The sequence below is a fragment of the Poecilia latipinna genome, unplaced genomic scaffold, assembly GCF_001443285.1.
Source record: "Poecilia latipinna isolate Pla-1442-1.1 unplaced genomic scaffold, P_latipinna-1.0 Scaffold189, whole genome shotgun sequence".
Lineage (NCBI taxonomy): Eukaryota > Metazoa > Chordata > Actinopteri > Cyprinodontiformes > Poeciliidae > Poecilia > Poecilia latipinna.
The window spans coordinates 354,798-367,553 of record NW_015112805.1 but is presented as its reverse complement, the minus strand read 5'-3'; the positions used below and the strand labels follow the sequence as shown (position 1 = coordinate 367,553).

The following is a 12,756-nucleotide window of genomic DNA, read 5'->3' as shown; positions in this document are numbered from 1 at the left end:
ACAAAATGTTTCCACATTTAAAAAAAAATCATACAGATTTGGTGTCAATAATAAGCTAGCTTATTATTGTATTTTAGTTTCAGTTTATCTCTGCTGACCTCATCTTACCTTAAAAATTATAACGGCACAAAATCATTTTTTGCTACACAAACCAACTTATTGGTAGCACAGTGGATTGAAGCTAAATTTCATTGGATTTTGTAAATGTGGCTTGGCTGGTTGACCTTTGAAAACATTGACTAATGCTAGCAGCACAAACAAAACGTTTTGCTGCACAGAGGCGTGACACAGATTTAACCCGACTTCACTCAGGTCAGAAACTCGCTCAAATCCTCACGCTTCCTCATTTTCCCTGCTTCTACAACATCAACGCTGAGAGGAAAACGTTCACCAATATGTGTCGTCCGCTAACAGGGACCATGACATACCGTGTTATTATCACCACCTGATCAGTGCGAGTCATGTTACATCAAAATAAACTAAAGTGTAAAAGTAATCAGTAGATTACAACTTCGGAAAGCCGGCATCTGCAGATAGGAGCTCATATGTTTTTTTACCCAAGCAGAATGACTTGTTTACTTTCTGCAAAAACCTGGCGCTCTTATGACTCAATCTGTGCGCCTTCAGCCAAAACGGCATCATATATTCTGAGATGAAAACAACATATCTTCATTACTGAACACTGACAGGTGTAAACAGAGATTCAGTCGCGGGTAAGTCGTGTCTCTGCCTCAGTCAGCCCAGAGGAGCCTCAGGAACTGCACCGAGAGCAGCGGCAGGAGAGAAACACATAAATGTGCTCGACTGAAGCTCCTCATTAAACACGTCACACACCAAAAACACACACACGGAACGCGTTGAAATTTACCTCGAGGCATCGCCTGGCGAAAACGCCGATCCTGCGCACACGTCGGGAGAGAGCAGAGCGGGACGTAAACACGCACAAGGCTCCCGAAAGCAGCGAGCGATTGGCTGAGAAACACCAGTGGAGTGCGAACGGCGGCGTCTGCAGGATGTGTGAGCGCAGCGGCGGCGGCGGCTGCCAGCGAGTGGCACCGAGGCCCGACAACAGCCATCATTGTTCCCACCAAAGCTGGGCTCCTTCTCCTCCGTCCCATCCTGCTCTGATCCCCCCTCTCTTAAAGCCGGGGGAGCGAGGGGGGCAAAGTAAAGCTAAAAGGAGACATCGGCAGCTCCCACCAACACTGATACACACACAAAAACACACTTTGACCTATTCAGCCTGTAAGAAGGCCCACACATCTCTGTTCAACTCTCTCTGTGTGCCACACAGGATTCCCTATTTATCAGGCTGGGAGGATAAATCTGCACGCAAGGAAAGTTAAACTAGTGAAACTCTGTGATTTGAGGCCCAGGCTTTGAGCTTTTGCTTCCAGTAATCAGGCTTCAAACTGAGCTGAGCTTGTTCCAGATGTCCTGCTCAGAGCAGTGAACATGGTGAAGTGGAGCCCGGTTGGTCAGACTGGTTTCCATCCAAATAACGTCTGCTCCCTGCTGGCCTGGTGTTGCTTCAGCAGGAAAATGTCAGACTTCATCGAACCAACGATTATTTTAGTAAACAATAAAATCGACATAGCCTTTTAATCGCATACAAAAACTGGCACATTCTGCAGATCTTTATTCTAACAACTTAAATCTTTTTTGAGATAATATTAGAAATAAATTAAAAGATGAAAATAAGAAAAAATCTCTTTTTTAGATAAAAGAAAAACATTTCATTGCCTAAAATGCAGTGATGTAGCATTCATGTAACGCCTAATTGATCATTTGTAGCAAATATGCAAAAGCAGCTAAAACAATCTTCTACCATCAACATGAGAAAAGCTCAAACCTTTTAGCCTGACTTAAGATAAATACAGTGTAGGGCTGATCATTTGAATACTTTTTAATTTAACCAATTAATAATTAGATAAAAGGAGCTTAATTGATTTTTTAAATTTAAACCATTAAGTTTATTCTTTGTAAAGTTTTGTCTTCATTACTGCTCTGACTGTGTTGTTCTTTCAGCAAAACGGCCCTTTTTGAGTCTGAATACTACAGTTAACGATTAATTGATTACTAGATTAGTTGACGAGCATTTCAATTATTGATTAATCACGATTAATCCAATTAATTGTTTCAGTTCAATCAATAGGATTACTATTTGAAAGCTACACTTCAATCAAATACAATAATACAAAAGCATAATGAAAATGTATATTTACAGAAACCAGCAGTTTATATTTGTGTATAAGAAGATCACAGTGAAACTAAAGCTGTGTTTAGTTGCACAGAAAACTAAACTGTATGGGAAGGAAGTGACAGTGTTGCTGCAGGGGGGACTGGTGCACTTCACAAAGCAGATGACGACAAGAGGAACCGAAAACATCAGCAACTTGAGCCCAGTTAGCTACAAAGCGGCTACAACAGAGGAAGTGTTTTGGAGATCATTTTAAAATCAAAGCCCTCACAGGCAAATGAAAAACATATTTTTATAGACATATTCTTAAAGTCTGACATTCTCCCCCCTTTGCAGATTACTTTATAGAAATCTGCCAGGAGAAAAGCATTTAGCCTTTATCCCAAGGAACAATTTCTTCCTGGAAGGTTTTCCGTCATGTCTTTTTGACAATCCAAACGTCCTTCTCTCATTTCTTAGCCAAGCGTTTGTTTGTTTTTTCCTGCCCAGAAATGGAAGTGAGAAGGAAAAAAAACATATCTGAGTGGCTTATTTTGCCACGAGAGGGACTGGAGTGAAACCACACCGACCCTAATGGCCCTGCTGCAACGGATAGACAAAGGGTGGGATTCCTAGAACTAATGCTCCTCCCACTTGATTTGTGTTTTATTCATCATTATTCATCTTTTAAATAAAGATATCCATAAAAGAAGCTTAGAAGTTGCAGATATATTTGAAAATTGTGGTGGAAAAAAAAGACTTCCTAAGTAAAAGCAAACATGTCTAATGCCTCTCAGGGCTTCTGCGAAAACCTCTCATCTACGTCCCACAGAGCTGAAAAGGTCTGGATGAACGAAGTGGCCTACAAAGCAGAGAATATGCGAAGTTCAGGAGGAGTGGGTCAAAACAGCTAATTATTGTGAGGAGTCAACCCCTTAACTGTCACCTCAAAACATTTACATGCAAGTCAATGAAATGTTTGACCCAAGTCAGAAGGGAAGTTACACCAAATATTAAAGAAATGTAAAAAGAATAAAATAAAAAAATCTGAATTTGAAAACAGTAAAATAAAATAATAATAATAATAATAATAATGAAGACATTTTTTCTCTCGTTATTTTCGGATTAGCTGCATTTCCATTGACCATATAATTGTGCAAATTGATATTTCAAAAATAAATTTGCTCAATGGAAACACCAACTTAAAAAAAAAAAAAAAGCTCAGTTTTGGATAAAAAGTTTTGCCGCTGGGATGAGTTGGTTTTTTTGTCCGTATGGAAATCGGCCTGGAACTGAAACCCTTTTTCTGCATCGCATGAGTCACATGACCAACGACAGGATGTTGCCACTGGCTAACCACCAGAGACGGCGACAGGAAGTAGTTAGAGGATCGTGGTGTGGCGTGGTTTCTAATGACTTATCACGTAAACAAGCACATTCACTTGTAATTTTAACTGCGTTTCATATTTAATGGGAACATCCCAATTGTGTGGGTTTTTTTTATTTTAGCGAATAATCGACTAAGTTTACACATATTGGTAATGGAAACACAACAACTTCAGTCCGATTTAGACCAAAACAGAGACAACAAAAAAAGATACAGTTTATGAAAGCATTTGGTTTTAACTGTACAATCATACCAAGAAGGGAATCAGTTATTCTGAAACAACATTAACTTCTCAATGCGGGAATTTTCACAATTATACTAAGAGCTGATTTCATGTGGTTAACCTTTCCTCCTCTGCTGGCCACTCCGCTCTGACCGGATCCTGGTCAAACTGAGGCCAGCGGCAGGAAGCACACATGCTAACAAGATCGCTTTTTAGTGGCTTGTCTAAGAAAGGATTTAAAATAGATGATGAACATTACCCGTTTTAATACAGCACTGGCGAGGCCTCATTAGCTGGATTCAAGAACACATAATATTAGTAATATTCTAATAAGGAAAACTGTTCGAGTTCCATCCTGGTAAATAAACGTAAATACTGAATAGACTCAATGTTAGTGCTGTAGAAACGTAATTCCTAAAAGAATTTAGGCTGTGAAATAAAAGTGTTTGAACAAACAAACTGCAGACAGGTCGACTGGTCTCAGTCTCATTTTCAGTGTAAACCCCAAACCCTGCTGCTGGACACTCAGCTGAGCAAAGAAAATGGAAAGGAAGGCGAAGACATGTTTATGTAAGGTCTGCTCTACTCCTGAAGTACGGTCTGTGAGGAGGTGATGCATCGGTGGGTCAGCAGTCAACAGCTGCCTCTGTCCACATTTGAGTCATGGAGAGCAGCAGAGAGCAGCTGGCTGGCTGTTCACAGCACTAAGGGGATTAAAGGGGCAGTATTGTATGTTTTCCAGGCATCTAGTGCTACCCTATAGCACAATCAAGTAACTATCTTAACTTCAGATGTTATAAAAATTATGTATATGTCAAATATGATTTAAACAAAATTTGGCTTTGGAATTTTATGGCTTAAAATTGGGCCTCTGTCTCTTTAAGAAGCTCCTGCTCTTTCTGAAACTCTGCCTTCAGGAAGTCACCACAAGATGGCTCCTCTATTAACCCTTTAACAACGTTTTTACCAGCATTGCACTGAGAAGTAGCTCCTATAATGAGCTCAGCTGATGCTCAGCTCCACCAGGTGTTTGCTAATTACTGCTGGCTAGTCTGAAGGAGCTGACTTATATAGGAAGGGATGCTCACAAGCTTGGAAACTGCAGCTCAGAGGAGAATCTGCGTCTCAAAGGCGGGGCTAGGTCCACCCAGGCGTTTATCACAGCTCAATGGTTGCCATGGGAGATTTAAGGGTTTCTCAAACACGCCTTAATACATGAAAGAATCAAGTCAACACTCTGAATATGTTTTTAACGAGGGAGTAACATTATAACATGAAGTACAGCTATAAAAAAGCAAATTTTAGATAATACTGCCCCTTTAACGAGATGCCAGATCGTCTCTGACGGCCCCACCCAGACCGCTGGGAACCCAGTAAAAATAACAATATTGTTACTTTTGTTTTTATGACGAGGCTGCAGCACATTATGTGATTATTTAGCAGAGGTAGCACATTAAGAGAAAGACCAGCAAAGTGTAAATTCAGTAGAAATGCAGTCGTCTTCAGATGGGTCAGGGATAAAGTTATGGAGAAGTTAAATCTTAGTCTAGTGTATGAAATACTGTTATTTAAATATGAAAACAGTTTGATAAAGAGAAAGACTGCGAGCAAGCATGAGGATAACCAAATGCTGCAACCAATTGCCAGGGTTTGTGTTGTTTTATTTATCTACAACTTTGTAAGAAATCCTCTGCAAGTGTCGTTCACCATGACGACGACTGACGTAAAACCTGCAGATAAATGAGGATTTCAGTGGGACTTGACTTGACAGTAAATGTTTTCAACAGAAGAGCAAAGACAATTAGATTTTCTAACACGGTCAGACAGACGAGCGGAGCGACTCGCCTTGTTGTCAGCGCGTCAAATCCCCGAGATCGAAAAAACTCCTCAATGGCCGAAGGACTGTGAGATGAAACGTGTTTGTGCGGAAAACGCGGCCCGACAGTGACGGACGGCGACGAGGCCCGACAGGCAGCAGGCTGCGCTCAGACATGCACAGGCTAGCTGCCTGTGGGAATCAGGTCTGGTTCATTTACAACACGAATCAAACTGCTGTCAGTTCAGTTCCCATGATCTCATCCTGGGTTGGAGGTGCTGCAGTCAGATGCAGCCAGTGAAATTCTCTCTCAGGGTTTTTCTGCACAGAACCGGTTGACAAAAAAAAAAAAAAAAAAAAAAAAAAACTTTAAAAAAAAAAAACACCAAAGGAAAAGTGTTGATGGATGATAACAAGTGTGAGTGTGGATAGTTGCAGGTTCACTGCAAAAACACAAAATCCTAACGAGCATTTTTGCTGTTTTCTAGAGCAAAAATCTTAAAAACTAATTTATATAAAACTATTCAGGAAGATATATTAACTTAAGTCAATAATTTTTAAATATTGTTTAAAAAATGTACTAGTTCCACTGCAGATTATTTCCCTTAACATATTGTTCCTGTGCTTTAAAACTGCAGTATTTAACTTTATATATATATATATATATATATATATATATATATATATATATATATATATATATATATATAAACTGAGTGTTGTCATTGTCTTAAAGAGAGCAGATGTCATGGATAAATTTGATATCAAATAGAAAGTTGACAAAGATAATACAGCATTTTAATTCCACAGTAGAGAAATTCGTATAGTTTCAGTAAGAAGGTACAGAAAAAAAATATCAGTATTGGTATCGGTTGGTATTGGTATTTGGTTATCGGCCAAATGAGTTTTAGTATATCGGCATGTCAGATATCAACCAAAAATCCAATATGGTGGATCCCTGTTTTTTTTTTTTATTTAGCATTATGTTAAATACTATGCATGTAACAATAAAAGCATTGAATCTCAAATAACATCAAACAAGAATCAATAGCAGAAAACAATCTATGGATTGACTGTGATTATTATTCACAGTATAATAAAATCAAGAGAATAAAAATCACATATTTAGCACCAAAAAAAAGCTTTTTTTTGGTGCTAAATATGTGAGAGAGTGTTGTAATCATGAGCAGCTAAAGGTTAAAATAAAGTGTCTTGACGGATCCAAGCCTCTCAAACGTGCTTTGATCAGAGGCTCTGAGGTCACATGACCTCTACGGCGGCTGCAGCTGTCCGCCACTCATCACGATGTAGAGAGTTGAGCCAGATGTGAGCCACCGCAGAGGGGACAGAGTGTGTGAACGCTTATATATTTGGTGATGATGATGTCACGCTGTGCGTGCATGTGTCTGTCTGTGTGTGTGTGTGTGTGTGTGTGTGTGTGTGTGTGTGTTTGTGTGGGAGGGACACTTACGTCGAGCAGTGTGTGTAGATGCTGGTCCTGGAAAACGCTGTGGAGGAAGTCGAGGTCTTTCTCGCTGCAGTCTGTCAGAGCGTGGATCTCCTCCAAACTGTCCAGCACTTGAGACACAGCGCCTGCGAGGTCAGAGGTCACAGGCTCGTCAAGAGTTCGTTTCACATTTTAACAGGTAAAAAAAACAAAAAAAAAAAACTTTTGGTAAAAAAAAAAAAAAAAAAAAGACTTAGGCCATTATTTCAGGTAGGTGACAAGATGTGAAATTTGTAGGATTTTTCTTAGAGTCATCAAACACCACAAAAGTCTGAAACTAGCATCTATTTTTTTATTTCCCCCGCCTAGAGTGCAGAATCTCCTGCAGTCAAAATGACCCCTAATTGGGACCAAAACAGGTAAAGATGATTGCATTTCATTTATTCTTTCTTTAAAGAACAAATGAAAATGTACAGATTTAGAAAACCCTATTTTGGTGCCTTGCGCACCACGAACATGTTTGTCTGATTTAGAGGGACTCAACGCTTCTCATTGACAGCTGGTGATCTTAACATGAACAAAATTGCTCTAATATTCCTAGTCAGTGATATCCGCTGAAGTCTCACTATTTATCCACTCACTGGGTCATTAATAGTAATAATTAAGCTCATATATTGCCCTTTATATATCCAATTGATATCTCAAGGGGCTCATTCACAGACAGACCGGGAATCGAACCAGCGAACTCCTGCAATCAATCGCCATTAAGATGTTCGTTAATGTCAATTTGGTAGCATAACTTATTTTATCACACTGTGATACATGGGGTTTACATGATAGCTATTGCTAATAAAGCTAGGTGACGGTGGGTAACCATGACAACCAGTGACAGCTTAAAGGCGGGCAGTTTGGCTTCCGACGTGTTTACAAACAAATCATCCCTCTGTTGGTATCAGAAGAGTTAGAAACAAACAAACTCCAGAGAAAAGACCAGGAAAATCCTTCTCCTCCTAAAACCTTACCGCCACCAAGCTCTTCGAAACAAAACCGAGAAAAAAACAAAACAAAAAGCGTGTCCTACAGCAACGCTTAGCTCTCACAGCATCTATTAACCTGCTTAATGAGATAATGAGCACAGTCCCCCGTGTTCATTTTCTGCTCGTTTAAGAGCAGCTGGAGAGGAATAGAGACAGCAGCAATCAGGACGAAAAGGATAAACACTGGAAGGCAGCCGTGTTCTCGGCGAGAGTGGAGGGGTGAGCGGAGGGGGCACCTGAGGAGGTGGGGTCTTCGGAGAAGTCGTTGAGTTCCTCCGGTGGATCGCCGTAGAAGGAGCTGAACTTGTGACTGGACACGGCGGCCAACACGGCTCCCTGAAACGACACGGGGAGCGTTAAAGCCTCGTCATCGCCACCAAACCTTCCGGAACATCCCATGGCAGACGGACGGGAACCTTGAGCTTCCGCCTGGCGTTGAACTTCCTCAGCTGCTCCACGGTCTCTGGCAGATGGATTTTGTAAGCGTACCGGTCCCTCTCCTGCAGAGAACCACAAACAGAACCTTCATCTTTTTATTCCCGTCTTGGCATCATCGGCGGCCATCTTTACGTTCTTCAACTTTTACTTTCTTAGCTCCACCTAAAACAGGAAACTACTTCATCCAGTACAAACTTTAGATCCTACAAGAACATTTGGCTTAATATTTATGATCTGTATGGAAAATTTTCATATTTGCCTTATGAGTTTAAAGGTTGGTGATGCTTTTTGTTCACTAATGTTCACTGGCCTTCACACGATAGTCGAATTTAAAGCCAATTTGAACACCATACAGACGCTACAGCTGGACAAACTAGCCATGTTTAGAAATTATCGCCTTTTATGAATAAGATCTGCACACATTTCCACTGTGATCTTTATCTTTCTGCACATAATTTGCTTAAAAGCTTAAGTTTCTCAAATGCGCCTAAAAGCACCAGCAACTCGCTCTTCCCTAACGGCCGAGTCTGTTTCAGAGGATCGCCAGCGCCACGACAAGAGAAGAAATTAACCAGGCTGGAAAAACTTACCAAGTTACGCTACATTAATGCACAAAGCTTCTAAACAACGGGGACTTTTATTTTTTTGAGTCATCACTGAGACCAGTGTGAGCTCACTACTATCAAAACTGCTAGGAAAAGACAGAAGTTAGGAAACTCAGGAAGTCTGTTGGCGGATGACCCAATTCCAGAGAACTGGGTCACGATGAGCGCCTCTCTGGCTTTCAGGCTTCAGCTGAGAGTTTACATCCAGACTTGGGAACAGAGTCGCTCCGTCCACAACCTGACTGCTGAAAAACGGAGGTCTTCCTCAGAACTCTATCGAGTTTCAACCAATCCGTCAAAAATAGGTTTTCTATGCCAAGATCTGATGCCCTTTATAGAAAAATGTCCAAAACAAAAGCAACCCGCTGTGTAAGTTCATCCAAAAATAAACCGTGCGTCGCTCAGATCACATCTGGCAGTTCGAGCATTACCTCAGCACTGCAGGTATGTGATGTTGTCACATCACATGTTTTTCATTCCGCTCCGTCTTCATCCTGACCGAAACGTGGCACCGGCAATAAATTACCGAGAAAAATGCTTGAGATACAGCCTGCCTGCCTGCATTCTCGGCCCCCGGGCTCCAAAGTCACTGCAGAAAGTTCACCTGCAGCGTGAAGTGTGTTTAACACTATGTGTTTGGAAATGGAGAAGATCTGAAGCAGTCAAGCTCCTCTGAACGTTCTCTGCTTTCTTCTGCTGTGATGGCGGCTAATCTTACAGCCGACTGACAGATTAACGACAGATCACAGAGTGCCCTTCCTTCATCAGTGGATTATTATCTATAGAACAAACTAGTAATGTATTGTTCTTGAGGGGGGGAAATGTAGATGTACCTTCAATAAGAAATAAAAACTGTGTCAAACTCAAGGTTCGGGGGCCACATCTGGCCCGCCGTAGCTCTTTATGTGGCCGTCTAGACTCCGAATTACATCAATAAGATCCTCCAAGTTTTCACAAATCCACAAAATTTTCATAAAATCAACAGATCTCCAAATTTTTTTCTGATTTTACTGACATTTTTTCCTCAAAATTGGCCAAAAACTTTGGGTTTGAGTGACCAACACCTCAGCCTTACTTGATGTCCCGTCTGTGACCGATACAGCGTTTAATGAAAAAGTCACATTTAACATCACAAATTAGCGCAAATATCATAAAACCTCCTTAGTAGGAGCTAAGAGACACAGTCTCCTGTGGTCACAACGGGACGATTCTCATGTGTGGTGTCAGAGCGTCTGTGAATCCAGACGTGAAACTTTTCCAGCAGTGCTGAAAAATCAAAAGTGAAACCAGACTCGGCTTTGAAAGATTCACGACTGCCTGATGTGTCATTCAGCTCCCGGGAGCGCTGAGCTGTCAGGACATCATCTTGACGTCTCCCTCAGTCACTGCCCGCAGAAGAAGACGCGATGAAAGCGTCTGCAGAAACGAGACAAGCGGCATGAGCGCCGCTTCCCGTCACCGGTTTGGTGTTTATAGAGCGAGGACGGTGATTTCGCTCCAGCTTCGGGCTACGAGTCTCTCTTCCACCGTGGTCTTCTACACCAAACAGGCGGAAAGTTTGAAAAAGTCAAAACTTTCGAGCCGTAAGAATGAAGGAGCAACATGTTTTTCCAACAGAGGAAGGACATTTATAGATTTCTTTTAGCGGCAGCGTGGGGTAGAAACCCAACACTGAGCAGCGTTTGTTTTGTTGTTTCCCCAGTGTTTCAGACGCGGCGGTACCTTGAGCCAGGGATGGTTCAGAGCCTCGTACACGGTGATCCTCTCCGCTGGGTCCAACATTAGCATGCGCCTCACCAGATCCTTGGCGCTCTCTGAGATGTGGTTCCACTGACGGGGATTCATCTGCACAGCAACAAGACGGAGACATTTTCAGCGTGCTGCGCTTTAACATGCCCCACTCTCACCAACATAAGGCATCCTGTGTGGAGAAGGTCTGCTGTGAGGGTGGTTCACACAAAAAGACCACAGACTTACAGAGAAGGGAAATGAATGGTGGTGTAAGTTGGTTCATCGTTTGGGCCAGTCGTCTGGCTGTGTAAGGTGATAGTTAGCAAGTATGAAGGCAGGTTTGTTACCGTGGTGGACCTGACTGAGAGTCCTCCAGCCCTTGCTTTGCTCTGCACATTCTGGAAGCTCTAAATCTTTAAGGAGTTGAGAAAATCAAAGCAGCATTGGTGTGTGGATCATTAAAAATAAAGGTTTTTTTTGTATTTTAAATAGCAGCTGCTGTCGTGTCTCAGTCTTTCTTTTTTAATTAATTTATTTGATTTGTTTAGATCAGGGGTGTCCAAAGTGGGTCCTGGAGGGCCGGCATCCTGCATGTTTCAGTTCTCTCCCTGGTTTAACACACCTGGATCAAATGATGGCTCGTTAGAGGCCTCAGAGGAACGTTGACAAGCTGGAAAGGTTGTTACCACCAGGAGAGAACTAAACCGTGCAGGATGCCGGCCCTCCAGGACCCACTTTGGGCACCCCTGGTTTAAAGTGAACATGCTGACATAAGCAAAAAAAATTTTGGATGAGAAAGAGTAGTTTGAAGAAAACAAAGCTACTACTTCTTTAATTGCAAATTAAATTTATAAATAAATATACATTATTTAATAATTTTTTAACAAGAATTTTTTTTATAAAACCCAAAATTATAAATTACTGAATTTATAATTATAGATAATTACTATTTAGAAGTAATATAGTTGATAAGGATCTTTGCCTTTTGCATGAGGCAGTATGTCTCTGTTTCTACATGCTGCCTGAAACCGACGGTGTGTCGACTCATGACGGGGCCGGTTCCGTATCGTGACCCCTGACCTTGTATTTGCCCTTGCAGATGGCTTCGAACAGACGCTCCTTGGTGCCGTAGAAGGGCAGGCAGCCCGACAGCAGGATGAAGAGGATGACCCCGCAGCCCCACACGTCCACTGGCTTCCCGTACGGCTCCCTCTTCACCACCTCCGGCGCCATGAAGTGGGGCGTCCCGACACGCCCTGCGGCCACAGAGACACGCAGGTAAATCACCATCAGCCACGTGAAACAATTAGGGCCCCGCAGAGCCTTCGGCACTTCCTATCCAACATCTAATTTTACACAACAGAGACAAGAGGAAGAGATTAGGAACACTTCCTCGTTTTCAAGTGACTCGGTCAGAGTTTATTTGCCAAGCGGCTAACAGCAGATAAGTGGACAGAAAGAGGAAACAAACCTTCTTACTTTTTCACTCTGTACACATGAAGAAAGCTTCGTTTTTACCGTCCAAACAGCCGCTTTAATGTGTATTTCTGAGCTCTGGACGTACATATTCAACGTGTTTTGCTGCCGCTTATGGTAGAAATATTGTTTGATTCAAACGGCGTCCAGTTCAAGCAGACTCTCAGGGGATGTGGATTTATCTGCCCGCAGCCACAAACCACTCAACCAAGACAGATTTTGTAATTTTATAACATAAACCAGTCAAGGATCTTCTAGTATTCACTTCAGCTGGTTATGTTGCAAGAAAGACTGAAGAGTTCCTGATGATTAAAGCAAAAAGATCGTATTGCCTGTAACTAGCATGTACAAACACATACTTTGGAAGAGTTCTCACCAGTGTTGTGGTACTCGAAGTTGGTCTTGGTCTTAAGACCA

The 12,756-nt window shown here is 41.8% G+C and overlaps 1 protein-coding gene across 11 annotated transcripts in view; it reads right to left on the bottom strand.

The window, feature by feature from the left end:
- caska (calcium/calmodulin-dependent serine protein kinase a) overlaps positions 1-12,756 on the bottom strand; it is a 148,607-nt gene that overhangs the window by 36,268 nt on the left and 99,583 nt on the right. For all 11 annotated transcript variants that reach the window (XM_015030684.1, XM_015030685.1, XM_015030687.1 and 8 more), the window contains exons 7-11: positions 11,944-12,119; positions 10,855-10,977; positions 8,506-8,589; positions 8,326-8,425; positions 7,077-7,198 (exon numbers count right to left, since the gene is read on the bottom strand). In XM_015030684.1, the coding sequence (XP_014886170.1) occupies positions 7,077-7,198; positions 8,326-8,425; positions 8,506-8,589; positions 10,855-10,977; positions 11,944-12,119 (605 nt within the window). The remainder of the gene's footprint in view (positions 1-7,076; positions 7,199-8,325; positions 8,426-8,505; positions 8,590-10,854; positions 10,978-11,943; positions 12,120-12,756) is intronic.